Here is a 27,965-nt window from a genome sequence, read left to right on the forward strand (position 1 = left end):
CTCCAAAATTGCAAAACATCCCTTCAGAGACCCTCAAATCCCCACAGAACCCGCAAACTCCCCCCACATTACCTCGGGATGCACAAAACCCAGTTGGGACCCCCCCCAAATCCCCTCAGAACCCTTCAAGATCCCCCCTAAATTCCTGCAAGACCTCCCAAATCCCCTCAGGACCCCCCAGAATTCCCCTCAAATGCTGTCACAACCCAAATCCTCTCTCACAACACCCCAAAATCCCCCCCAACCCCTTCAGGACCCTCAATTCTCCTTCAGAACCCCCTAAAATCCACCCTAAACCCCTTCACGACCCCCCAGTTCTCCCTTTAGGACCCCCCAAAGTCCCTCACATCATCTCAGCCCCTTCACATCCCCTTAAAACCACCCAAAACCCCCTCAGGACCCTCAGTTCTCCCTCAGAACCTCCCAAAATCCACCCCAAAACCCCTCAGGATCCCCGATTCTCCCTCAGATCCCCCAAATCCCTTCACATCCTCTCAGCTCCGCCACATTCCCTCACAACCCACCCAAACCCCCTCAGGACCCTCCACATCCCCTGAGGACCCCCCAAACCCCCTCAGGACCCCCAATGCTCCCTCACGGCCCCCCAAACCCCTTCAGGAACCTCCACATCCCCTCAGGACCCCTAATTCCCCTCAAGACCCCCAGCCCTCCCTCAGATTCTCCCAAACCCCCTCAGGACCCCTCAAACCCCCTCAGGACCCCCAATTCTCCCTCACGACACGCCCAAATCCCCTCAGGACCCCCAGTTCTCCCTCTCACCCCCCCAAACCCACTCAGGACCCCCCAAACCCCCTCACACTCCCCAAACCCGCTCAGCTCCCCCCAATTCCCTCCTCACCCGCCCCCCCCCCCCCTCCGCTCCCGGTGCTGACCGCGGTCGCTGTCGCCCATCCCGCGCTGCCGGGGGGGTTCCGGGGGCTCCCTCGGCGCCCCCAGATTCCCGCCCCGCCCCCGCTCTCCGTTCCCCGTGACGTCACCTCGCCCCGCCCTCCCGGAGTTGTCCTGAGGCGGCTCCGCCGGTTCCGCGCGCCGCTACTTGGGGCCGGATCTGCGCCGGGACCGGCTCGTTCGACCCCCGGACCGTCCCCAGAGCGTCCCCGCCGGGCCCGCAGTGACTATGGAGCCCCGCGAGGTGCGACGGGGGAGGGGAGAGGGGGACAGAGGGGACCGGGGGGAAGGGGGCAGTGGGGGATAGGGGGACACGGGGGGTGGCGGGGGGTGGCAGGGGCTACGAGTGTGGTGGCAGGGGGTGGCAGAGGGAACAAGAGGCTGACAAAGGGACGGAGGGGACAAAGGGAACCCCTCGGGTGCATGGGGCCACCCCAGGAGGCTGCAAGTGCCACCAGGTCCCTGACACCTCCCCTGTCCCCTCCCCAGCTGTCCCTGGCCCTGCTGCAGCCACAGCTCACCGTGGTGGCCATCCTGGGCGAGCTGCTGGCCACCCTGCCCAAGCAGGACGAGATGATGCTGCTCGTGTCCACAAGGTGCCTGTACAGGGATCTGGAGAAATTCACCAAGGAGCTCCGAGCCACCCTGTACCGCATTGATTTCACCTGGAGGCGCTGCAATGTCACCTCCGATGATGATGATGACCCTGTCACCTCCCTGAGTGAGGCCCTGGCTGCCTACAAGTACACCCCATGGACCGCCTGGGATGATGTGACAAGGGCTAGCAGCAAGTGGCAGGGGGCTGTGGATGTGCTTGTGACCAGCTGGGTCCAGCTGGCCTGGGCAGCCACCAGGCTCTGCAACATCTGCAGGAGGGCGGCCGACATGGCCACCACTGCCACTGCCCGGGCCAGGGAGCTGCAGGACGAGGCTGCCCGTGATGGGACAGCTCTGGAAAACATGGTGGAGCTGGGTCAGGCCCTGGGTGGGGAGGAGGGGGCCGAGGTGGTGGCCAGGCATGAAGCCCAGGTGAGGATTGATGCCAGGGTGACTGCCAGCGAGGCAAGAAGGGCCACCATGGTGAAACAGTGGGTGGATGTGGCCCTGGGGCTGCTGGAGCGCTTGGTGGCCGCGTGTGACGAAGCCACCACCTTCCCCCGGGAGCTGCAGCACAGGGTTGGGGACATTGAGGCCACCCTGAAGGGGACAAATGAGGTGTCTCCTGATGTCCCCAACGACTTGGTGAACAAGGTGGCCGTGGCCGAGGACCTGTGGGAGGCCAACGCCCGGCTGGTCATGCGTCACCTGCTGGGGCCACTTGACGACATCATGAAGTTCTATTTCACTGGTGCTCCCGCCAGCCCCAGTGCCTGTGAGGTGGCCGAGCGGTGCTAAAGAGCCATTGAGGACATCCCAAGACTCCTTCTATTTCCAGAGTGTCCCCAGACCATCCCCGCCGAGTCTCCAGTGAGCATGGAGCTCCAAGAGATGTGACGGGGAGGGGGATGGGGGGACAGAGGGGACACTGGGAGAGGAGGGGACATGGTGGGGGGAGGGGGCAATGGGGGATGGTGGGGACACAGGGGGTGGAAGGAGGGGACAGGGGGTCGCAAAGGTGACAGGAGGGAGTGTCAGGAAGGGGGGAGGTGACAGAGAGGGGTAGGGGAAATGGAGGTGAAGGGAGCAGTGGGGGATTTGGATGACTTGGGGATTGGGAGGGGACATGGTGGCTGCGGGTGGTGGTAGAGAGGACAGCAGGTGTGACAGGGGCTATGAGGGGAGGGGCAGGGGGTGGCAGAGACAACAAGATGCTGACACAGGGATGGAGGGAACAAAGGGGACCCCTCGGGGGCAGAGGGACACCCCAGGAGGCCATAAGGGCCACCAGGTCCCTGACCCCTTCCCTGCCTCCTCCCCAGCTGTCCCCAGCACTGCTGCACCCCCAGGCCACTGTGGTGGCCATCCTGGGTGAGCTGCTGGCCACCCTGCCCAGTCGGGACAAGATGATGCTGCTCATGTCCGCAAGGTGCCTGTACAGGGGCCTGAAAGACTTCACCTGAGAGCTCTGGGACACCCTGTACTGCACTGGTGACACCTGGTGGCACTGCAGTGTCACCTCCTATGATGATGACTCTACCACCTCTGATGATGATGATGACCCTGTCACCTCCCTGAGTGAGGCCCTGGCTGCCTATGAGTACACCCCATGGACCACCTGGGATGATGTGACAAGGGTGGCCAGCAAGTGGCAGGGGGCTGTGGATGTGCTTGTGGATAGGTGGGCTGAGCTGGCCAAGAAAGCCACCGAGCACCACAACACCTGCAGGGAGATGGTCACCGCTGCCCGGGCCAGGGAGCTGCAGGCCGAGGCTGCCCGTTTTGAGACAGCTCTGGAAAACACAGTGGAACTGGGTCAGGCCCTGGGTGGGGAGGAGGGGGCTGAGGTGGTGGCTGGATACAAAGCCCAGGTGAGGAGAGATGCCAGCTTGGCTGCCAGCGAGGCAACCAGGGCCACCATGGTGAAACAGTGGGTGGATGTGGCCCTGGGGCTGCTGGAGCGCTTGGTGGCCGCGTGTGACGAAGCCACCGCCTTCCCCCGGGAGCTGCAGCACAGGATTGGGGACATTGAGGCCACCCTGAAGGGGGCAGATGAGGCATCCCCTGATGTCCCTGAGGACCTGGAGGCCAAGGTGGCCGTGGCTGAGCGGTTGTGGGAGGCCAACACCTCCCTGGCCAAGGATCACCTGCTTGGGACAGTTGACGACATCATGAAGTTCTATTTCGATGGTGCTCCCGCCAGCCCCAGTGCCTGTGAGGTGGCCGAGCGGTGCCAAAGAGCCATCGAGGACATCCCAAGGCTCCTTCGAACCCCGGAGTGTCCCCAGAGCATCCCTGCTGTGTCCCCAGTGAGCATGGAGCTCCAAGAGGTGTGATGGGGAGGGGGATGGGGGGACATGGGGGGGTGAGAGGGGGACAGGGGGCACTGAGGTTGGTGGGAGGGGACGGGGTCACAAAGGGGACAGCAGAGGGTGGCAGGGGCTACTAGTGTGGTGATACGGGGTGGCAGAGGGGACAGCAGGTAGGGTAGCAAGGGGTGGCAGAGGGGACAAGGGGTGACAAAGTGACAGAGGGGACAGCAGAGCCCTCTAAGGAGGGGACTATTCCCGGAGTGTCCCCAGAGCATCCCTGCTGGGTCCCCAGTGAGCATGGAGCTCCAAGAGGTGTGATGGGGGGGGGTGGGGGCGTGGGGGGTGAGAGGGGGACATGGGGCACTGAGGGGGAGGGGAAGGGGCAGTGGCAGATTGGGGGGACACGGGAGGTTGGTGGGAGGGGACAGGGGGTCACAAAGGGGACAGCAAAGGGAGGCAGGGGCTACTAGTGTGGTGATACGGGGTGGCAGAGGGGACAGCAGGTAGGGTGGCAAGGGGTGGCAGAGGGGACAAGGGGTGACAAAGTGACAGAGGGGATAGCAGAACCCTCTAAGGAGGGGACAAATGGTACCCCAGGAGGGCACAGGGGCCACACCAGGAGGCCACAGGTGCCACCAGGTACCTGACACCTCCCCTGTCCCCTCCCTAGCGATCCTTTTCCCCACTGCTGGAGGCTCTGGTGTCCGTGGTGGTCACCCTGGGCAAGGTGGCGGCCACCGTGACCGGGCCACACCGGGGCGTGCGGCGCTGTGTGCCCCCGAAGTCCCTGCACGCGGCCCTGAGGAACTTCACCTGGAGCCTCTGTAAGACCCTGGACCACCCTGGTGTCACCTCCCTGGGCGACCCTGCTGTCACCTCCCTGGGCCAGGCCCTGGCCACCCTCAGGGCCACCCCTGGGGCCACCTTGGCCGATGTGAGAGCCACAGCCAGCGCCTGGCGGGAGTTGGTGGCCGCGCATGAGCAGAGATGGGACCATCTGAAAGAGGAGGCCACCAAGCTCCGTGATGCCTGCGAGGATGTGGCCCCTGCCCGGGCCGGGGACCTGCAGGACGAGGCCACCCACAGAGGGACAGCTGGGGACAGCCTGGTGGCCACAGCCCAGCAGCTGATGGTGGCCCTGGACAGGGATGAGGAGGCCTCGGCGGGGCCCACACGCAATGCCCAGGTGTCAGTGGCCACCAACGAGGCCGTGGGAGAAGCTGTGGTGGCCACCAAGCGGGCAAGGGTGGCCATCAGGAGGAGACACTGGGCAGAGGTGGCCCTGGGGCCACTGCAGCGCTTGGTGGCCGCGTGTGACAGAGCCACTGAGTTTATCAGTTACATGGAGTGCCAGCTCAGGGACATCGAGGCTGCCCGGAGGGGACAAAGGAAGCGTCCCCTGATGTCCCCGAGGCCTTGGTGGCCAAAGTGGCTGAGGCTGAGAAGCTGTGGGAGGCCAGCGCCCGCCTGTTCAAGCATCACCTGCTGGGGACACTTGGGGACATCCACAGCCTCCTCTTGAGTCCCTATGGTGGCCGTGGGGGCCCTGATGGCCCCGGCAGCCGCACGGTGGCCGAGCGGTGCCAAAGAGCCATCGAGGACATCCCGAGGCTGCTTCAGGACAGTGACGTCACTGCTGTGACGTCATCGCGGCAGTGACATCATCGGGGACATCGCTGCAGTCACCTGTCCCCTCCCTGTGCGGTATTTGAGACAAGTCTGGGGAATTTTTGGGGAATTTTCATTGAAATTGCCCCAAATTCTGATGGGAATTCCTGGGGTGATGTCACTGGGGACACTCTGGGGGCACTCAGGGACATGCAGGGATACTCAGGGACACTCAGGGACAGGGGACAGGGGTGAATGAGTCCCCTCAGCAGCTTCCAGCTTTCCACTGTGCCTGCAGCAGAGCCAGGTCATAAATTGCAATTTTACAATTGGCTTTTGCAATTCTGCATTGCCTTTTGCACTTTTGTATTGCCCTTTGCACTTTTGTATTGCCCTTTGCACTTTTGTATTGCCTTGGACACTTTGTTATTGATCACCCACAATCTGATATGGTGTTTGATACGGATATTGATTATCAGTGACTCCTTGTGGCTCCTGGTTGGTGCAATATAATCTGTCCGTTCATGTGTGCACCGTACAGCCAATAAATAAAAAACTTAATATTTATTTTATTAATATCCTCTATATAAATCAGACTGGGCTGATCTGAGCCCTGTGTCAGACACATCCCTTGAGCCCACTGAGGGACGAGTGGTCAATAAAGCCATCCCAACGTTCCTTGAGGGGAGCACAGCCAGGGAGCTGCTTCAAGGCGCTGTCACTGAGAGATTTCCCCTTGGAAACCCGGGGTGGGATGGAAATACACCCGAGCAGATGGCAAAATTAAACTGATATCAAAGCCTCGTGGAATGGGGGTTAAAACATGGGGTCTCTAAAGCTGTAAATTGGTCAGAGCTTCAGCAAGTGAGGCAAAATGATGATGAATCACCCCCTGGTTTTTTAAACAGGAAACAAGAGAAACTGCCATCAAATATACTGATGTAGATCCTGAATCAGCTGAGGGTAAAGCACATCTGGTTTTGTTTTGTGTGGGTCAGACTTCAAATGATAAAAGAAGAAAAGATAAAAGGAGTTTAAGACATGGATAAACTGCTGGATGTGCCTGGAAGGTGTTTTGAGACAGGGGCCCAAGGGAAAGAGTTCATCCCAACCCAGCAAGAAGGCAGCTCAGGAAAAGTCACCCAAGAAAGCTTCCCCTGCGGAGAAGGAGCAGAGTGCATCCTGTAAGAAATGGGGGCACTGGAACAAGGACTGTCCAGTGCTGAAAGAAAAATCATCAGTCCCCAGCTGCCAGCAGAACAAACCTCAAGCAGCTCAGGCTCTGAGTGATGGGGGCCGAGGGCTGTCGTGGTAATGATTAGCACTGACTCCATGACTGCAGGAGGCTGATCAATCACCTTATCCTACCATACTGTATTGTTCTGTACTAATTAATAAACTCACCCCCTCACAGACAGTCCAATACAGACAGATCCAATTGGTCAACCAATCCAAACTCCATCGCCAATTAAGATAATGGCCAATTAAGAAAACACCCTTTGGTAAACCAATCTGCATAACACATTGCACATGTGCACAACAACAGGTGCAGCAAGGAAGCAGATAAGTGAGAGTTAAGCCCCTGGGCCTCCACACCAGTGCATCTTCCTTCTCTTCACAGCCTCCTTCTCTTCCACACAGACAAAGTTTAGGATTGACAAATCCTGGCTTGGAGGAAGAACAAGGGGTGAGAAACTGGGGTTTTCTGAGAAAGGAGCCTCACTCTTTAGAATTTTTTAAAGTTTAATAAGGGATAATTAGAGACAAATCAGTAACAGCACTGGGTGCTTGGCAATGGCCAGAGGCACAATGGTTAACCACAGCAACTCTTCTTGTCTAGTTTTTCCATTGTATTGTTCAAAATATACACATTCAAACATTTCTTTGAACTCCTTTACATGTTCCAGGAATTGTTTAGGTTGGTCTGACCCCCAAGCTGCCTTTTTAGAGTACGTGCAGGAATCGTGGGTTGTTGTTTTGAGGGTTGTGTGTCACTCCCTCACAAGGGCCCCCTGTTCTGTGGTTGCAGCAGGTGACAGTTACTGACAGTGGAAGGGTCAGGGGCAGGGGTCCTCATCACACCCCTTCCTCAAGTGTTATCTGACCATGCAGACGGTTTTAGCTATTTCCACAAGTCCTTTAAACCAGCATTAACTATTTCACAAATATCTCTGAGTCATTCTCACTATTGTCAGTTAGTTAAAAAAATAAAAGCATTAGTTATTATTTCACAACTACAGCTACTTCTGCAAAAGTTAACATTACAATGCACAACACATGGCATCCACTTTAATATTTTAAAAAAGCCAAAACTATAATGTATGTTTTTCACACTGTCCGTAAACTAAAATATCATCCATAAATGATGTTCTGAGGATACGAGCTGCACAGGGGCCAGGGCATTGGCCACAAGAACCTGACAAATTATACTATAGCAAAAGCAGTGAAAGGTGATTACAAACTGTACCATATCAAACTCATTGTGATTAAGAATAATTTGCACAAGTCCATACATAATAGCAAAAGCCAACACTGCCTAGTTATTTACACCAAAGCCAGGGCAGGTTTTTCCCTTGCACGGAGCACTTGGGCCTTCCCCGGGCCCCTTCTGCCCTCCTGCAGAGCCGCTGGCATTTTCCAGCACACACAGTTTGTAACCCAGAGCCGGGTGCAGCCCCGAAGGCTCCAAGCGCCTCCTTCCAGGCTGACTCTGCAGGTGCCGAGGCTGCTCTGGGCTCTGCCAGGGCTCTGCTGGGGCTCAGCTCTGGGCCGGGCTGGGCCCGCTCTCCCCTCACATGGCTCCAGGCAGCTGAGGCACAGCGGGAGAAGGAAGGGACACGTCGAGGGAGTCGAGGTTTGAGAGAGTTTTTATTCCAAAAACTGCCGTAACAAACAGGCTGTCCTAACTACCATAACCAACTAGCAATGCTAACTACCATAAATAACTACCAGTGCTAACTACCATAACTAACTAGTTGTCCTAACTATTGTAACTAAAGGCTGTCCTCAAGTGCTTCATCTCCTCTGCTGCTCCTTCAGTTGCTTCGCTGCAGTGATCAGAGGGGTCAGGCTGGAGAGAGGCTTGGCTGATGACAAAAATGGGTGCTGCCCAAAGGATAAAAAAGAAAGAAATGAACTGTTACTTCCCAGAGTCAAGTTCCTCACAGGCTCTGTTGCAACAGGACAAAGGGAAATGGTTTGAAACTCAAGAGAGGGGAGCAGGCTCAGATTAGATCTAAGGAAGAATTTTTTACCCAGGAGAGTGGGGGAACACTGACAGAAGGTGCCCAGAGGTGTGGGAGGTGCCTCCTCCCTGGAAACCTCCAAGCTCAGGTCGGGCAGGGCTCGGAGCCCCCTGACCTGTTGAAGATGTCCCTGCTCGCTGTGGGGCACCAGGCCCAGCTGGCCTCGAAAGGAGCCTGCCAGGCCAAAGCAGGCGAGGATTCTGCTCGCTCTGCGTGTGGAAAGCAGCGAGGCTGGAGACTGTTGGAGGGGGCTCCACAAGAAAACCCCTCCCTCGCACTGCTGCTTGCCCTGCAGCCCTTGGCATTCACCTGCAGCAGCTCCTGGGCAGCCCAGCGCCGCTCCTCGTCCGGCTCCAGGCTGCACTCGAGGAAGTCCCGCAGCAGAGCCGACAGGCGCCGGGGCTCCTGCAGCTGCGGGGTCCCGTTCTGCCGGATCAGAGCGCGAGCCTGCAGGGAAAGCAAACTCAGCGCTCTGCCAGCTTCCTTCACACCCACACGGGCTCACATCCACCCCGGGTCCTCAGCCCCAGCTCCAGGGGCACTTTCCTCCCTGACAGAGACGCTGCTCACAGCTCATTTTTCTGTGCCAGCCAAAAAACCCAAACCCTGGGGCTGCCACAGCCACTGCAACATCCAAATGATCTCTCCCTGAGAGCCAGTTTCATTGGCTGACTCTGTTAGTAGGAACCTCCATCAGAAATAGCACATTTTGCTTCTCCAAATGTGGACACCAGCTGTACAGGCCATTTTCCAGAGTCAGTGTGGTCTGCCTGGGTTATTTCACAGGATTCTTACATCAAGTGCATCTCTGCAGTGCCACTGACACTCAAGTGAATGCATTCCTGATGCCCCATCCCAGAAACTGCCAGGCCAGAAACAGGAGGTTTGTGATGCTGAAAGCTCAGCTTTGGTGACACAGAGAAAGTAGCTTGGACTAGGAAAGAAATATGTTACACTATGGGGTTGTTGAATCATCATCTTCAGGTTTTCAACAAGTTTCCCAGTGAGAGGAATCAGGGGGGAAATCATCTTGCAAAATGTCTTCTAGAAGCTCCTGCAGAAATCTTGTTGGGTTTGGGGATTGGATGTGGGGCTGGTTTGGGCTTTTCTTGCAGGGTAACATTAGAGCTGATGCACTTGCTTCACATTTCTATGTCATCCTCACAGCCAGAAGAGCTGCAACAACGTAAATCCCAAAGCAAATTGTTGCTGGAGACTGCAGGATATTCATCTGTGTTCAGGCTGGAGTCCTCTGGGAATTCCCTTCCCATGTGCAGAAACCTCCAGCTGCTGCTCCCAGGGCAGGGTCCCCCTGCACTCACAGGCCTCTGCAACCACTGGAGAATTTGCCTCTTACCATGGCCCCCGTTTCCCTGAAGTAAGGAGGTTCTCCTTCCACCATCTCGATGGTCACAATGCCAAAGGCCCAGATGTCCACCTTGGGGCCATAAGGAGATCTGGTCACAACTTCTGGGGCCATCCAGTGAGCAGTGCCCACCATGGAGCTGCGCCGGTCCTGCTCAGGGCTGAGCTGAGCGCAGAGGCCAAAATCAGCTGAGGACAGAAACAAACCCTGTCAAAGGCAGCTGGAATGAGGAAACCAAGCACAAAGATTCCCCACTCTCCATCTGAGAATGCAGTAGTGAAGTCAGCTGGAAAAGTCCTCAGGGCTGTAGCCAAGGAAAGATGGAACTGGACCCTTACAGAAACCCTCAGCTTTCATGCAGTGGCTTTTACTGATTCCCTTGGAGCTTTAGATTCCCACTGCTGCCCCTCTGGAAGGTCCAGAGCCAGAGCAAAGGCACTGCTGGCACCCTGCTCCTCTCCTGAGCTCTCTGCAGGGGCAGCCGCTCTCAGCTGGCAGCAGGGCCCGGGCAGTGCCCCAAGCAGCCCTTGTGGGGCTCTGGCCTCACTGGGAAGCAGCCCCACAGCCGCAGCCCGGGAGCGCCGTGCCTGGCCAGGAACACCCACCCAGCCTGACAGAGCCGTCCATTCCCAGGAGGATGTTGGAGCTCTTCAGATCCCTGTGCATCACCCGGTTGGCATGGAGGAAATCCAGGCCCTGCAGACACTGAGAGAGAACAAGAAACACCAGGGTAAAAACCAATGGCAGGAATATATCACACCAGAAAGGACAGTTCAGAATTCTGCCAGCAGCAGCTTTGCTGGGACAGGCCAGGAGTGCAGTGCACACAAGCTCCAGGCAAACGGTGCAAGGCAAAGCTGAGAACAGCAAATCAAATCCAGAAAGGACAGAGAGTACCACAACAGCAGGAGAGAGAGCAAGAACAGAGTAGAAGTGCAGAGATGCTGGCAGGCCGTTCACTGCAGAGGCTCTTTCTTCTCCAGCCTATGAAAACAGCACAGAAACAAAGCCCTGAGCATGGAGCCACTCCTGTTCTCATGCCTGTTTGGAAGGACCATCGTGTCCCAGCCATGGGAGTGACAAGCAGGATCCCTCACCTCCCGACTGACAGCTGCCATCTCTCCTTCAGCCATGCGTGTCTGTCTGACAACGTCCTGCAAAGTTCCTCCATCCATGTATTCCATCACCAGCCACAGCTCTCCATCAACAAGGAAGCTGGAAGAGGAAAACAATGGCATGGAGATGAATGGGCAGTGCTCAATTCCCCCATGGAAAAGCCTGGATGGAGTTTTGTTTCCAGGTCACTTGTCAGTGAGGACAGAATCAGATGGAGAGACATTCCTGCCAGGCTGCCCAGCCCTTGGAATCTGCACAGTCTAAAGGAGAAGGAGACACCTGTGAGAAAGGACAGGCCTTAGATGGCAAGCAGGTGAAAAATGCAGTTTAGCAACAGCCCATATCCATGTGGAACCACAACACTTGCCCCCAGCTGGTTCAGCTTCTGAACTCCTCAGTTCCACCATTCCCTCCAGAACAAGGCAACACAACTGCCAGGGCTATCCAGGGGAGGAGGCTGTGCAGCACTTGGGACAAAAGCAGTCAGAAAACCTTTCAGAAAGTCCCTTCAGAAACAGGCAAGGCCAGTGGAAAATGGGCAAATGAGGCATTGCTGGAAACAAGAACCTGGTCTGCCTGGCATCTGTAGGAATGGAAAAGGGCTGGGAAGAAGAAGCCGAGGGAAATAATTTCTGCTGTGGTTCATCAGCACTTGTTGGAAGACACAGCAAACGGGGTCAACTTGAAGGAAAAACCAAAGTAAAGCAACAAAAGCACACGCAGGGAGTGAACTGCCAGGCTGTTGTTTGGGGAAGATGTGGCTGGGTCAGGCATTTGCAAAACAGGCTACAGACTAGGGATGCAGGAAAGGTTAACGCAGGGCCCGGGCATGGGATAAGAGCTGAAACACTCACCTGTCCAAAGAGTTGACAATGTTGGGGTTCTTCTTGTCCTTCAGGAGCAGGATCTCATTCACAGCTCGTTCCCTGTTCTGCCCTTGGAGACTCATTTTCTTTATGGCCACCTGCAGGGACATGGCAGCCCTTGAACTGCAGGAGTCTGTGGCAGGAGGCCACAGCAAACACGGAGCGAGTCTGTTTGGAGCGACGGAGCCGGGCTGTGCCAAACTGCCTTGGGATGGGACACCAGAGCTCAGCAAGTGCCATTCCCACAGCCCATTGCTCTGCCAGCTGGGGGCTGCTCACAGGACACATGGCCAGAGACATTTGGCCTTGCAAGCTCTGCAGAAATGGTCCCTCAGCTGTCAGCCTCAAAGCTCTACCAACATCCTCTGCACCTACAGTCTGCTCAAATGGCCTCAACACTCTCATTATTATTATTCAAACCCATTTGGAAAGCAGGAGGTAATTCTGGTTCTGTGAAAACAGAGCAAAACAGCCAGGAATCCTTTAGCAGTTCTATGGGATTTGGCCATGATTTCAGATGCAACTGCTCTGTTTGGGATTGCACAACAAAGCAAACACGCACATCCATGGCTCAGGTGACCCCTGTCACAGGCTGTCACTGACACCAGACCCAAACACACCTGCAGGGTTTGGGAGAGAGCTTTGCTCTGGACATCCATCTTCTCATTTTTCTCCCTCTCTCTGTGAACTGCTGAAGTAGGACTAAAACCCCAAACTGAGCCCAAGCAGGATCTCTCCCTAATCAGGCCTTGAGGCTCTCTTTGAAGATGAAAGGCAGGATGGAAATACTGCTAAATAGTGTTCCTGTCAGAGGCTGGGGTGAAGATAAATTGGGCCTCAGTCTCCAGCAGCTGATGCATTCACACTTTTAGATATGCAGACCAAGCCAGCGTGTCCTGCTCTGACAGACACCGCTGCCCTCCTTGCATTCCTTTGGCACTTCAGAAGGACCAAGTCTGTCCCAGCTGTGCTCTGCAGGCTGACACTGCTCTGCCTTCAGAGGAGCAGCCTGGGCAGGAAAGCTCTGCTGGCCCCCAAAGCTGCAGCCCAGCTCCCAGCAGAGGGGAAAGCCCTGGAGAGCTGCCAGGCGTGCTGGGCGTGTTGACACTGACCTCTCCTCCAGTGGCCCTGTCCAGTCCTTTGTAAACGGTTCCGAAAGCCCTGGAGACAAAACAGCAGAGAAGAAAGAAGCAGCGCTTAAGGCCCTGGCAGTGAAAGCCAGCCCAGACAGGAGATCTCTGCTGCCTGCAGCCTTCACAAACACCTGGGTGCATCGACCCTTCCAACAACAGCACAGCAGCCACCAGCCCTCTGCCATGCAAGGTGGGCAAGAGAAAACTGAGACCCAGCACGAGGGAATTGGGCTGGAGCAAATCCCAAATGTCCACCCTGAACTGCTTTAGTTCAAAACCTAGGAGGGGAAATGGGTGTCTAAAGAACTGGAAAAGAATGCATTTCATCCTTTTCCATGTCCTGCCTAAGACCTGCAGGCTCCACAAGGGCCCTGCCATCAGGCAGGTGATGCATTTTCCCCCAGAGTGCATCAGCTCTGTGTCTGTTACTGAATGGATGGGGTCTGCTACCTGTGCTAGAATATAGCCCTAATTAGTTCACTTCTAGTTTCTGTTTCTAAACCATTAGGTTGATAATCATGACCTGTGGATATTTTTTGAAGAAAAATATTTGAAAGAAATCTTCTTGAGAACTGTTTTCTGACAGTCACCAGATGGTGAGTTGCTCTTTTAGGCAATCCAATTCCAGGGACAGAAGATCTTCCAGGTCCTGCTCCGTGCTGCAGGCAGGACACTGCCAGCCTCAGGGGGCTCTGACGATGCCTCCTGACCTCAGTTATCAATTCTGATCAGGACTGAGAGACAGCAGGATGGTAGCCCAGTGTCTGAAGGTGTTTGGAGCTCTCCTGACTTCTCACTGGATCCTGCACCAGCACAACCCCTGGCCCTGCTTGTGCAGAAGTCACTGCCGTGCCCTTACCCTTGGCCAATCTGCTCCAGCTCCAGGTATTTCTCGGCACGCTCCGCCTCGCTCACGGTGTTCCCTGAAAGAAACCACGTGGAAGACGCTCCCTCCCAGAGTGAGAGCCCGCCCTGCAGCAGAGCCAGAACGCAGCCCCACTCCCTGGGGCCGTGAGCCCCTTGGTCTCAGCTGGGGAAGGACAAGAAATGGCTCGGTGACATTCAGCTGCAGAGCAACCCTGGGTGCAGCTGATGCCGAGACACACACACAGCGCCCTGCTCGGGCACCCAGGGACAGAGCAGACGTACTCAGCTGCATCAGGCACCACTCCCCTCTCCCCTCTGGCTGCAGGGCTGTGCTGCTGTCAGAATGCTCAGCCCAGGATCCCACAGCTGAGGGTGGTTCGGTGTCCTCTTCCCAAGCAGAGGGAGGTTCTCCATCCTCTTCACAAAATTTTGAAGGTACGCCATCCTCTTCCCAAAATGCTGCCAGTTCTCCATCATCTTTCCAAGCCAGAGGATGTTCGCTGTCCACTTCCCATGCTGGGAGATGTTCATCCTTCTCTTGCCAAGACACAGGATGTCCTCCATCCTCATCCCACATTGGGAGATGTCCGTTGTCCTCATCCCATGCCATGGGAACTTGGCCATCCTCGTCCCACACCAGGGGACATCCAACATCCTCGTCCCACGCCGGGAGATGTCCACTGTCCTTGTCCCAATCCGCAGGAGCCTCGCCGTGGCATTCCCACACCACGGGATGTTCGCCCTCATCTCCCAGAACAGCAGGAAGCTCACTGTCACCTCCTGGCTCTGAGGGAAGCTCACTGTCATCTCCTGGCTCTGAGGGAAGTTCACCATCGTCCCCCAGAACAGTGGGAAGCTCACTGCTGTCTTCCTCCTCTTTGGCCTCCTCTTTGGAAGCAGAGGGAGCCACAGGAGGTGCTGGTGCTGCTTTTGTGCCCTGTGGACAGACGGCAGCGTGAGGGACGGGAAGTTCTATCTCAGTTCTCACCTTATTTATCCTCAGCTGCACATCCAGCTGCACTAAGCAGAAATTGGGTTTGGAGCTGTTCCAACTAACAATGGGCTAAAGTCGACATTGCCACTTATTGCTGGGAATTCAACATTCCACCATGGCTAAAGCCAGCCAGCAATCCTCTGCCTGCAAAGCCAGACCTGCAGCTCTTCAAAAGCTCTTCAGCAGAAAAGGAGAAAACTGACGGGGATCTCTTTGATGCTTCTGCTGCTGAGACACTGACAGGAACTTTCCTTCAGCCTCCCCAGGCTGGCACTCAGCTGCCACATGCCGAGCTCACCACTTGCTGCACAATTCCAAACACCAAAGGTTCCTTTCCCACTCACCGAAGGAGGAGCTGCTCGGGATCCACAGAAGAAGTGCCCTGAAATGGGAGAGGGAACATGAACCAGATGCTATTAGGAGAAAAACTGCCCGTGGTGGGAAATGCCACAGAGCAAGGCAACTCCAAGAGAGCATTTTGCTTTCACTGCATCCTTCCAGGAGCCACAGTCCCTTCCCACAGCAAGCAAGAGAACAGCACAAAGTACTGGGCTGGGTCAGTTCTTGGCCGGAGCAGGAAACGGAGGGAGTTCCAGGCTCTGCTGGCACAGACTCCCTGCCTGAGGGAACAGAACCCCCCAGGGCTCTTTGCAAATGCTATGCATGCCCCCCTGGCTGCAGACACCCCCTTTTTCAGCTGCAGCTGCTGGCAGGAGCTCTCCCAAAGCAATGGTGTCTTCATGGAAGTTTGGTTCCAAAGTCAGCTCAGCTCCAGAGGAAGAACACAAAGCACACAGCAAGCCCAAAGCCACAGATGCTGCACCGAGGGAAAGCCTCGACTTACGTGCCAAGTGGGTTAAAAAATACCCCGAATAAGCCACAGAGTACAGAGTGCAAACTGCAGCAGCCACGTGCTGGATCATTTTGGCTGCGCTGCACACGTCTGCTGCCTGTAGCCCTGTGAGCACAGAAGGACACCCGTCAGGGCTGGGCTGGCTGCTGAGAATGCCTCGGGCAGGAGGATCCTCTGGCAGCGAGCCCAGAGCCACTCTGGGCACTGAGGCCTCTGTGTCCCACGGCAACGGGAACACCCCGGGGACGTGGCACTGCTCCTGTGACACCACAGCAGCAGCTCACGCAGAAACCGCCTGGAAGGTTCTCCTGTGTCACAGAGGAGCACAAAGATCCCTCCCAGGGCACAGCCTATTGCCCAAAGGATGCCAGAGGAACTCGGAAAATGCAGCACACAAGGACACCCCATAGCCCAGCCTGAACACTGAGGAGGAACAAGGACGGCACCAAACCAAAGGAAACGTGACCTTTAGTCACTGATACTTCTGACTAAAAGCAGCAAGCCTTGTTCCATCGGGGATCTTTGTTCTAGTTCTAAAAACAAGCAAGGGTCTCCACTCTAAATACACAGAAGGCAGGAACTGGGGAGGAGGTGGGATTAGGAAGGAGGAGGAGGAGGGAGAGAGGAAAAGGAGGAGTAGGAAGAGGTGGAGCAGGAGCAGGAGCAGGAGCTTCCAGTGCCCCCTGTGGCCGCAGCCGCGGGACCATCGCCCCCACCTCGTCCTGCAGGTGAGAGGGGAGGAGGGGCTTGTCCCAAATCTATCAGGGGTGTCGCTGAGAGGGTTTTTTATTGGGGTGTATTTGGAGCTTGCAGATTGTGGATTTGAGCCCCAAATATCATCTAGTGTCTCTGGGAGTTTTTTTTCTCTGTGTTTATAATTTTTGGTCATGCAGGACCCCAAGGCTGAGCCCCTTGGGGGATCTTTGGGGGTCCACGTGGCCATTGCCCAGTATGGGCAGGGGAGGACATTGGTCCTGGGGACCCCGGGAGAGCAGAGGAGGGGAACCCCTGGGACCCCCAGAGTGGGGAGAGCAGAGAGGGGCGATCCCAGAGCTGGGGGACCCCGGCTGGCTGGAAAGTGGGGGAGCATGGAGAAGAGGGACCCCTGGGACTCCTCGGATCTCAAAGTAGAGCATCAGGGGAGAAGGGACCGCATGGACCCCCAAAAGCCCCTGGATCATCCCTAAGTAGGATGCTGGAGAAAGGGGAAGCCCTGGAGCCATTGGACCCCCATTATCCCAAGGAAAGGAAAACTCTGGAACCCCAAAAGTGGAGAGGTCAGCAACAGGGAATTCCTGGGAGAGATTTTTTTGGGCTGAATCTTGACATTGTGGAGATTTTCATGGACACAAGACCCCTGCTGACTTCTAGAGATGGAATTGGGCAGGAGGAGCCTCTACTCCAAGGTGCTCCCACCTTGGTTTCCCCCAAACCAGGATTAGTCATTCCCAAGCTGTGGCCTGATGGAGGAGGAGGAAAAGCCCCAGAGATCCCTCATGAGGAGGGGCTGCAAACCCAGCCCAGGGAGCTGCAGGAAGGAAAGAGCCCCCCTGAGCCAGGAAGGTGTCTGGAGATCCAGCCGGAGCTCAGTGGAGAAGCCTCATGGCGGGGAGAAGCCCCACAAGTGCTTGGAATGTGGGAAGGGTTTCAGCTACAGCTCTAGCCTGATGGAACACCAGAACATCCACACTGGGGAGAGGCCCTGTGAGTGTGGGGAACGTGGGAAGAGCTTCAGTGGAACCTCCGACCTCACTAAGGACCACAAGATCCACACTGGGGAACGGCTCCATGAGTGCTTGGAATGTCAGAAGAGCTTCAGGTGGAATTCAGGGATCGTCACTCACCAGCACTTCCACACCAGGGAGAGGCCCTGCGAGTGTCCCGAGTGTGGGAAGAGCTTCGTGCGCTGCTCCAGCTCCATCCCCCATGGGAGGATCCGCGCTGGATGATCCCCAGTGACCCCCGTTGGGCAGAGCCCCGGTGACCCCCGATCCGGGTGATCCCTGTTGGGTGGGGGAAGGTGTTGGAGAAATTTCTTTGCCCTGTCCTTGTGCTGCTGTGATTTGGTTGGTAATAAATTCCCTCCGTGTGCCCAGGCCGGGTCTGTTGTGCCCGTGCCGGATTTGCCGAGGGATCTCTCCCGGTCCTTGTCCCCACGGAGGAACCCTCGGTTCCATTTTCTGTCGCTGTGCGGCTGCGGGGGGCAGGGACAGAGCGGCTCTGCATCGGGCCAGCGTCACCACTTGCCACGGGCACTCTTGAGATCCCGCGAACCTGGGCACACATTTCTGGGCTCACCTGAGCTCCCACCTGCCCAGCGCCCCAAGGTTCCCCCTCCCCAAAAAATCCCCCAGCCCGGGGCTGCAGCCTCCCGGAATAGCCTCAGCCAATCCCAGCGCAGGCAGAAGGCAGCTCAGCCAATGAAAGCGCGGGGCGTTGGATTGCCTCATCGGTTGCCGGGCAGAGCCCGTGGCCAATCGCTCCCCAGCAGTGGCGGGAGCCAATGAGAGCGCGCGGCGCTGCCGAGCCCGCCCCGCTCCGGACTGGTGCTCCCAGCGCAGCGCGGCTGCTTCGGGGCTGCGGCCCCTGCCCGGCGCTGGCCGTGGGGCGAGGGGCGGCAGCTGGGGCCGGACTGGTGGCACTGGTGGTGCTGGGAGCCCCCCCGGCTGCGGGCGCGGAGGTCTCGGGTGAGCGGGGGGGCGGGAGGCGGTGGGACAGGGGTGGAGAAGGGGGAATAGGGGGCGAATGGGGGAGCCCGGAATGGACAGGAGGAGGAGGGGACCCCCCCCAAAGGGAGAGCGGGAGGGGCTGAGGGGTGGGCGGAGGTGAAGGAGAGTTGGGAGAGGGTGGGGAAAAGGGGAGGGAGGACCCCGAAACTGAGCCCGAGGGTGGCTGGAGATTGGGGGATTTTTAGGAAAATGGGGAAACGGGCCCCTAAAGTGATTTTGGGAGCGGCCAGAGATGGGAGGGGAAAAGATGTGGAAGGGGAAATGGGGGAAGGATGGCACAGAGGAAGCGGCAGCGCGGGCAGGAGGGTCCCATGGCGGCCGTGGGGCACAGGGAGTGCGCAGTGGGGATCCGGGTTGGCCCCCGGTGCTCTGGGGGTGCTGGGGGGGCACCCCGGAGCTGTGTCCTGCACTCACAGGGGTGTTCCAAGGGATGAGATTGAAGAGTGTCCCTTGTTGAACGGCACAGAGAAGGTGAGGTTCGTGGAGAGGTTCATCTCCAACCGGGAGCAGTTCCTGATATTGGACAGCGACGTCGGGGTGTACGTGGGGTTCATCGCCTATGGGGAGATGAATGCCAAGCGCTCTAACAGGCACCCGGTTCACATGGAGTACTACCGGGCTTTGGTGGACACGCAGTGCTGACGAAACTACGAGCTTTATGCACCGTTCACAACGGTGGAGCGCCGAGGGGAGCGCGGGGCAGAGCGCGTCCCCTCGGGCCCTGCCCTGCCAATGACTCTGGAACTCCTGAAATTCCCAGAATCCCTCGAGTCTGGGAATCGCCTCAGAGGCCGCAGCCCTCCTTGTGCCCATCACTGGGACATCCTCTCCCACCCAGTGACCCCCCCGTGGCTCCTCCAGCCCATCCCAGTCCATCCCGGTCACTCCCAGTGCTCCGCGGCGCGTCCATCTCGGTCGAGCGTGGAGATAACGCCTCTCAGCCAATCACAGCTCGTCCCTCCGATGACCCATCTGTTGCTAGGATGATCCGCAGATCCGAGTGCCCCGAGCTGGACTCGGCCTCGCAGCGCCGCGCACGTCATTGCCAGTTCCATCCCAGTCCATTCCCAGATGCCTCCCAGTGCCACCGCAGTCCCTCCCACTCCCTCCCAGTCTATTCGCAGTCTATTCCTAGTCCACTCTCCGACTTCCACGCTCTCTCCCAGTGCCGAGTGCCCCTCCCACCTTTCTCAGTGCCACTCCAGTCCCTCCCAGTTCATTCCCAGACCATCCCAGTCCTTCCCAGTTCCAACCAGCCCCTCCAAGTCAATTACCAGTCCATTCCCAGTTCACGACAAGACTTCCACCGTCTCTCCCAGTACCCCCCATCCTCTCCCACCTCTCTCGGTGCCACTCAACTCCCTCCCAGTCCATTCCCTGTCCCTCTCCACCCCACTAAAGCCCTCCCCTCTCCCAGTGCTCCCCAGCTGATTCCAGTGTGTCCCCACTCTCTCCCTCTCACAGTGCCCCCAGTGTGTCCATCTTGCTGGTGCCCTCGAGCTCCCAGCCCAGCCCCGGCCACCTGCTCTGCTCCGTCATGGATTTCTACCCTGCCCACATCCAGGCGAGGTGGTTCCAGGGCCAGCAGGAGCTCTCAGACCACATGGTGGCCACAGACATGGTCCCCAACAGGGACTGGACTACCAGCTCCTGGAGCTGCTGGAAACCCCCACCCCCAGGGCAGGCTCACCTACACCAGCCAGGTGGAGCATGTCAGCCTGGAGCACCCCCTGAGCTGCACTGGGATATGGGGGAGCCCCCGGGGGCACTGGGAGAGCCACTGGGCTGTGCTGGGAGCCACTGGGAAGGAGCTGAAGGGAGCTGTCTTGGAACTGGAAGAGGGGCTGGGGGCTGGGCAATGGCTGGGAAGAGGTCTGGGGGATGCTGGGGAGGGTGGGATGGGGTTGGGGGGGGTCCTGGTGGGCACTGGGAGGGAGTTTGGGGGTGCTGGGTGTGACTGGGAGGGAGTTTGGGAGCACTGCCATCCTCTCGCCGCCCTGTGTCCTCCTTCACCCCCTGTCTTTCCACATCCCCCGTTCCCTACCCGGAATGGTGATTGCTGTGTAAGAGACGGTTGGAAGTTTCCCTCATTTGCCTCATGACCATCGCAAGGACAGACCCTGAGGGCCCTGGCTGGAGTTCTGGCCTGGTTGAAGTGGATGCTCACCAAGTGATTGTGTGCAGGTGTGCTTGCTGTGCCTCCACGGTCTCACACCTGCTTCACCATCCCACAACAGCCCATGAATTTCCCCATCTCTTGGCCAAATGAACTTTCTGACTAACTCTGGTGATCCCCCCCACGGAAGATCCCTCATCTGCCTCATGACCACCATCAAGGACGGAGACTGAAGCCCCCTCCCAAGGAATGAGACTGAGACCCTTATAATTCTAACACAGGATGCTGGCCTGACGGAAGTGGGATGTCTGCCAAGTGGTGCCTGCAGGTGTGTTCGCTGGACCAAGACTGGTTTCCCACAGAACCAATCCTGAAACAATGGGTCCCGCTCATTGCTGAGATTGCTTTGTCCTGTTTTGGAACATGGACTGTCCATACCTGTTTTCAATACACTTATTCTCTGTTGTCTTAACCCAGTCTCCCCTCAGCAGAGGACTATAAGAGACCCCTGAGTTAACCAAAGAATTTGAGATTCTCCTCGATGTGACAAGACGGATCTACTGGCCGGACCACAGGGATTTCATCTCTCCATTGGCAGCTATTCCCCCCAGCCCTTCTTTTTTCCTCTCTCTCTCTCTATCCTTTATCTCCTTTCTAATCCTTCTATCGCATTTGCTGTGGGCACTCAGTAAAGGTGCATTTGTTTTGATGAATACTGAAATCCCCTCTGTGTTGTTTTGCACTCTGAGATCAGTTAATGAACCATCACAACCCCACTTGTACAAGTGGATCATGGCAGGCCGCGCCATCCTGGGCCCTCCTTCTGAAAACGGCGCTGACCACGCTGTTTAAGATTCCCCTTTTTCCCACCAATTCCTTCTCCTCTGGTCCCAAACCTCCCCTTCCCCCCTACCTACCTACCTCTCCCCCTTCCTGCTGTGCCTCTGCAGCTGGCCCTGTCCCGGGCCCTCGTGGCGGGGCTGCGAGCCCCGTGCAGGAGTCAGCCGGCCTCACCACCACCCTGTGAAAAACCAATCACTCGTTTTAAAAATTTAAATATTTAATAGTAATAAAATAGTTACAAAAACAGGAATAAAAAAATAGAACCGTAAGAACTTGGACAATCAGAGTTAGGACAATAAAGGACAATAAAAAAGTAAAGAATTATGAACATTTGGATGCTTTCCTCATAAAAGCATGTCAGCTAACAAAGGGTTAACCCTTAAAAGCAATAGCCTGCTGCATATTCATAAATCTCATACATGATGCAAACATTCCTTTCAAAGTAGAGATTTTTCTGGTTATTGTCACCTTACCCCCCTATATCTCGTAAATCATGGTTTGGCTCCGTGGAGTCTGAAAGAAGGAGGTGAAAGGAGTCTGGTTCTTCATGATAAGGAGGCAATAATTCTTCTCTTTGGGATTTAAGTGTCTTGTTGCTGTTATCTCTGTGAAAAGAATTTCTTGAACATCTCATCCCTTTCTTGAGCTAGTTAGAAAAGTATCTTACATCGCATAGTTTCTATTTTAATATTATGCTATAGCCTAAAACTCTATTTACCACACTACTTAAGAGGATTAACACAGCATTAATTAAGTAAACACAGATTAACTTTCTAACATAACACACATAATATTCCTTTTAATATTTGCAAAAAGCCAACCATATAATACTCATTTTTCACAATAACAACACCCACAATACCAGCGCCAAAGCTGAGACCAAACACTAAAGTCTGTGCCCCTCATGAAGAGGGGATCAAAGAACTGCACCCCTCCTGGTGAGGAGATCAAAGCCTGAGGAGATTGAGCTGTTAACTCATGAAGTAAAAATGTATTCATTTAATCAAGTATCATCATTTCTGTTACTTTATCCTTTGTGATTAAGACTCAAATGCTTTTCTATTCCTTGTTAATCATAATTAATAATTATTAATTATTAATATTCATTTGCTGAATAATATTCATTTTGGTTTTGTAAACTTCAGTCATATTCCCGAGAATCCCCTTATTTTAAGTTATTCAGCATGCATTGATCAATTTAAAAACAGGGAGTTGTGGAGTGCCCCTGTTCCTAAGAGACAGGAATTTGATCTCACCCTCCTTGTGCTGCTAAGAACTCCTCTCTTGCCTCCAACGCCAACTCCCCCCGGGATCCCCTGTAAAAACCCCTGGCCCTGCCTTTGCCTGGTCCTTCGTCCCCATCCCGCCCCTCCTGCCCGGGGGTAAGGAATAGATTCTGGAGCTTTCTGGAACCAGGACCCATCTCGTTTGTTCCCCTGCCCAGCGCCGGCAGCTGCGCCCTCCGTGGGCACGATGAACCCAGCTGCAACACACAGCAACAGCAGGGAGCCCAGAATTACCCCAAATTCCCCAAAACTCCGGTCAGGGACCAGGAAATTACCCCAAAATTACCCCAAAACTCTGCTCAAGGATCACGAAATTACCCCAAATCCCCCAAAACTCTGCTCAGAGAACACAAAATTACCCCAAAATACCCCAAACTCCAGTCGGGGATCCCAAAATCCCCCCAAATCCAGTCAGGAAATCCAGTCCTAAAATCCCTGCAGGACCCCCAAAAATCGCCCCAAATTCCCTCAGGATGCCCAAAACCCAGTCAGGACCCCCAAAAAATCCCTTCAGGATCCCTCAAAATCCCCCTCTAAATTCCTGCAGGACCCCCCCAGACCCCCTCAAGACCCCGTAAAATCCCCCTCAAATCCACTCACAATCCCAGTTCGCCATAGAGACCCCACCAAAATCTCCCCAAAAACCTTCACGAGCCCCCAGTTCTCCCTCAGGACCCTCCAAAGCCCCTCACATCCCCTCAGCCCCGTCACAACCTCCCAAATCCCCTCAGGACCCTCAATTCTCCCTCAGAATCCCTCAAAATCACCCCTAAACCCCTTCACAACCCCCCAGTTCTCCCTCAGGACTCTCACATACCCTCAGGACCCCACAAACCCCCTCACATCCCTTCAGACCCCCCAATCTCCTCACAAACCCCCAAAATCTCCCCCTAACCCCTCAGGACCCCCCAGATCCCCCTCAGGACTCCCCAAAGCCCCTCAGAACCCTCCACATCCTCTCAGGACCCCCCAAAACCCCTCAGATCCCCCCCTAACCCTCTCAGGACCCTCCATATCCCCTCACGAACCCCAAACCCCCTCACGACCCCCCTGATCCCCTCAGAACCCCCAAGTCTCTCTCACGAATCCCCAAACCCCCTCAGCTCCCCCCAACTCCCTCCTCACCCGCCCCCTTCCCCTCGCTCCCGGTGCTGACTGCGGTCGCTGTCGCCCATCCCGTGCTGCCGGCAGGGGTCCCGGGGCTCCCTCGGCGCCCCCAAATTCCCGCCCAGCCCCGCCCCCCCCGCGGCCTCGGCCCCGGCCCCGCTCCGCCGCCGCTGGGCCCCACCGGGACCACAATGCCCACAATGCACCGAGTCTCAGCCGGAAGCAGCCGCCGACGCCGACGCGGGGGTAACTTCTGCCAGTACTTCTGCCATGCATTCTGATTGGTCCGCGCAGCGTTTGGCGCTTCTCGCCAGAGGTCTCGCGAGAGAAGCAGCGCGGCCATGTTTGTTAAGGGCAATTTTGTGGGCTCCTCAGAGCGCTCCGCGTTCTCTCATAAATCCAGCTGGGAACGGAGGAATGAATCCGCCTGGAAATGGCGGGATGGAGCCTAAATCTCCTCGGGCTGAGCCTAAACCCCCTGAGATTGAGCCAAGTCGGCCAAATCCTGGACCTTCCCATGGATTTTGGCGGTACCACTCGGGGGCTGGGGGCCACCACAAGTGCCATGAGGTCCCTGACACCTCCCCTGTCTCCCCACCAGCTGTCCCTGGCCCTGCTGCTGCCACAGGTCACCGTAGTGGCTACCCTGGGCGAACCTACTGGCCATCCTACCCAGTCTGAACGAGGAGATGAGGCCGTTCGTGTCCCCAAGGTGCCTGTACAGGGAGCTGGAGAAAGTCACCAGGGAGCTCCGGACCACCCTGCACCGCATGGATGACACCTGGAGGCACTGCAGTGTCACCTCCGATGATGGAAGACCCTGTCAACCCCCTGAGCCAGGCGCTGGCTGCCTGCAAGAGCACCCTATGGACCCCCCCGGAGCCATGTGACAATGGTGGCCCACAAGTGGCAGGGGTAGGTGGATGTGCTTGTGGATGGGTGGGCCTGGCTGTCAGGGAAAGCCACCGAGCTCCGCAATGCCTGGAGGGAGGTGGCCACCAAGGCGGCCATCAAGGTGGCCACCGCCCAGGCCAGGGAGCTGCAGGACAAGGCTGCCCATTATTGGACAGCTCAGGAAGACATTCTAGAGTTGAGTCTTGCCCTGGGCAGGGAGAAGGGGGCCAAGGTGATGGCCGAATATGAAGCCTGGGTGAGGAGACAGGCCAGGGTGGCTGCCAGCAAGGTGGAGGTGGCCCTGGGGCTGCTGGAGCGCTTGGTGGCTGCGTTTGACAAAGCCACCACATTCCCCTGGGAGCTCCAGCGCCCGCTCAGGGACATTGAGGCCACCCTGAAGGGGACAAATGAGGCGTCACCCAATGTCCCCAAGGACTTGGTGGCCAAGGTGGCCATGGCCAAGCAGCTGTGGGAGGCTAGCACCTGCCTATTCAATCATCACCTGCTGGGGACACTTGGGGACATCCACAACCTCTTCTTGAGTCCCTATGGTGGCTTGCGGGGCATGGCAGAGGGGACAGCAGAGGGGGCAGGGAGTGGCAGAGGGGCAGGCGTAGGAGGGGCTACGAGGGGAGGGGCAGGCGGTGGCAGAGGGAACAAGAGGCTGACAAAGGGATGGAGGGGACAAAGGGGACCCCTCGAGGGCATGGGGGCCAGCCTAGGAGGCCGCAAGTGCCACCAGGTCCCTGACACCTCCCCTGTCCCCTCTCCAGCTGTCTCCAACCCTGCTGCAGCCACAGGTCACTGTGGTGGCCAACCTGACAAGCTGCTGGCCACCCTGCCTATGCAGGAGAAGGAGATGAGGCTGTTCGTGTCCCCAGGTGCCTGCACAGGGACCTGGAGGATTTAACCAAGGAGCTCCATCAGCCTGTAAAGCATTGATGACACCTGGAGGCGCCGCAGTGTCACCTCCGATGATGATGACCCTGTCACCTCCCTGAGCCAGGTGCTGGCTGCCTACGAGAGCACCCCATGGACCACCAGGTTAGATGTGACAATGATGGCCAGCAAACGGCAGTGGTTGGTGGCTGTGCTTACTAACAGCTGGGCCCGGCTGGCCAGGAAAGCCACCAAGCTCCGCAACACCTGCAGGGTGATGGTCACTGAGGCGGCCACTGCCCGGGCCAGGGAGCTGCAGGACGAGGCTGCCCGTTATGGGACAGCTCAGGAAAACATGATGGAGCTGGGTCAGGCCCTGGACGGGAAGGAGGGGGCTGAGGTGGTTGCCAGATCTGAATCGCAGGTGCGGGAAGAGGCCATGGAGGCCACCAGCGAGGCAACAACAGCCACCATGGAGAGACAGCAGGTGGAGGCGGCCCTGGGGCTGCTGGAGCGCTTGGTGGCCGTGTGTAACAAAGCCACTTCGTTCCTCTGGGAGCTGCAGCGCCTGCTCAGGGACATCGAGGCCGCCCTGGAGGGGACAAGTAAGGCATCCCCCAAAGTCCCCAAGGCCTTGGTGGCCAAGGTGGCCATGGCCTAGCGGCTGTGGGAGGCCAACGCCCGCCTAGTCAAGGATCACCTGCTGGGGCTAGTTGACTACATTGGTAGCCAAGCTCGTGGAGAGATGGGACTGTCTGGCCAGAGAGGCTGCCAAGCTCCATGACAACCACAGGAAGGTGGTCACGGACCATCAGCTGATGGTGGCCCTGGACAAGGAGGAGGTGGCCTGGGAAATAGCCACCATCAATGCCCAGGTGGCGGCAGCCACCAGTGAGGCCATGGGAGAGGCTATGGTGGCCACCAGGAGGGGACATTGGGCAGAGGTGGCCCTGGGGCTGCTGCAGTGCTTGGTGGCCACGTGTGACAGAGCCACCTTGTTCAACTGGAACATTGAGTGCCCCTTCAAGGACATCGAGGCCATCCTGAAGGGAATAAATGAGGTGTCCCCTGATGTCCTCCAGGCCTTGGTGGCCAAGGTGGCCAAGTTTGAGCGGCTGTGGGATGCCAGCACCCACCTGGCCAAGGATCACCTGCCAGGTACACTTGGGGACATTGACAACCTCCTCTTGAGTCCCTGTGGTGACCATGGTGGCCCCAATGACCCTGGCAGCCATGTGGTGGCTGAGCAGTGTCAAAGAGCCATTGAGGACATCCCAAGGCTGCTGCTGGGACAGTGATGTCACCACTGTGATGTCATCAGGGCAGTGATGTCACTGGAGAGAGTTGTGGACACTTGAGTGCCACCAGCTCCTTGTGTCACCAAGAGCCCCTCAAGTACCACCAGCTCCTCGGGTGCCACCAGCTCTTTGTGTCACCAAGAGTCCCTCAATTGCCACCTGCCTGGGACAGAACTGGTGCCACTGGGCTGGTGGTAGTGCCATGTTCCTGGTGCCACCTTTGTGATGCCCCTGTGTCCCTGCAGAGGGGACATAGGGATGGCAGGAGGGGACTGGGGGTTGCAAAAGGACAGAGGGGACAGCAGAGCCCTCCAAGGCAAGTGCCACCAGGTCCCTGACACCTCCATTGTCCCCTCCCCAGGTGTCCCCTCCACAGCTGCAGGCACTGGTGGCCATGGTGGCCACCCTGGGCAAGCTGGTGGCGACTGTGACCAAGCCACACCGGGCCAAGTGCCTGCATGAGTCCCCAAACACCCTGCATGAGGACCTGGAGAACTTCACCCAGATCCTGTGTAGGACCCTGAACCACAGGAGTGTCACCTCCCTGGGCCACTCTGGTGTCCCCTCCCTGGGCCAGGCCCTGGCCACCCTCAGGGCCTCCCCTGAGACCACCTGGGCTGATGTGAGAGCTGTGACCAGCACCTGGCAGGAGTCGGTGGCCAGGCTTGTGGACAGCTGGGACCGGCTGGCCAGAGAGGCCACCGAGCTCCGTGACTCCTACAGGGAGGTGGCCACTGCTGAGGCCGCTGTTGCAGCCACCACCAAGGCCAGGGACTGGCAGGACACGGCCACCTGCTTGGGGACAGCTCAGGAAAACATGGTGGCCATGGAACAGGAGCTGCTACTGGCCCGTGGCAGGGAGGAGGGGGCTTTGACTGTGGCTGCACTCAAGGCCCAGATGGTGGCGGCCACCAACGAGATGCTGGCGGCCACCATGGCCATGGGAG

At 57.1% G+C, this 27,965-nt stretch overlaps 1 protein-coding gene, 1 long non-coding RNA gene and 2 pseudogenes across 2 annotated transcripts; 3 read left to right on the plus strand and 1 right to left on the minus strand.

The window, feature by feature from the left end:
* Positions 1 to 1,015: 1,015 nt before the first annotated feature.
* LOC132340571 (uncharacterized) lies at positions 1,016 to 2,966 on the plus strand. Its single transcript, XM_059871642.1, has 3 exons — positions 1,016 to 1,153; positions 1,399 to 2,376; positions 2,829 to 2,966. The coding sequence occupies exons 1-2, from the start codon at positions 1,139 to 1,141 to the stop codon at positions 2,302 to 2,304; spliced, it is 921 nt and encodes a 306-aa protein (XP_059727625.1). The 5' UTR covers positions 1,016 to 1,138; the 3' UTR covers positions 2,305 to 2,376; positions 2,829 to 2,966.
* Positions 2,967 to 8,565: 5,599 nt separating this feature from the next.
* Positions 8,566 to 17,787, minus strand: LOC132340478 (serine/threonine-protein kinase PAK 3-like; annotated as a pseudogene).
* Positions 17,788 to 18,369: 582 nt separating this feature from the next.
* On the plus strand, positions 18,370 to 20,442 carry LOC132340479 (class II histocompatibility antigen, B-L beta chain-like; annotated as a pseudogene).
* Positions 20,443 to 20,542: 100 nt separating this feature from the next.
* LOC132340645 (uncharacterized) lies at positions 20,543 to 21,424 on the plus strand. Its single transcript, XR_009489962.1, has 2 exons — positions 20,543 to 21,039; positions 21,200 to 21,424. It is a non-coding gene; the product is annotated as an uncharacterized LOC132340645 (long non-coding RNA).
* Positions 21,425 to 27,965: the final 6,541 nt, after the last annotated feature.

Source organism: Haemorhous mexicanus, chromosome 32 (genome assembly GCF_027477595.1).
Source record: "Haemorhous mexicanus isolate bHaeMex1 chromosome 32, bHaeMex1.pri, whole genome shotgun sequence".
NCBI classification, from domain to species: Eukaryota; Metazoa; Chordata; class Aves; order Passeriformes; family Fringillidae; genus Haemorhous; species Haemorhous mexicanus.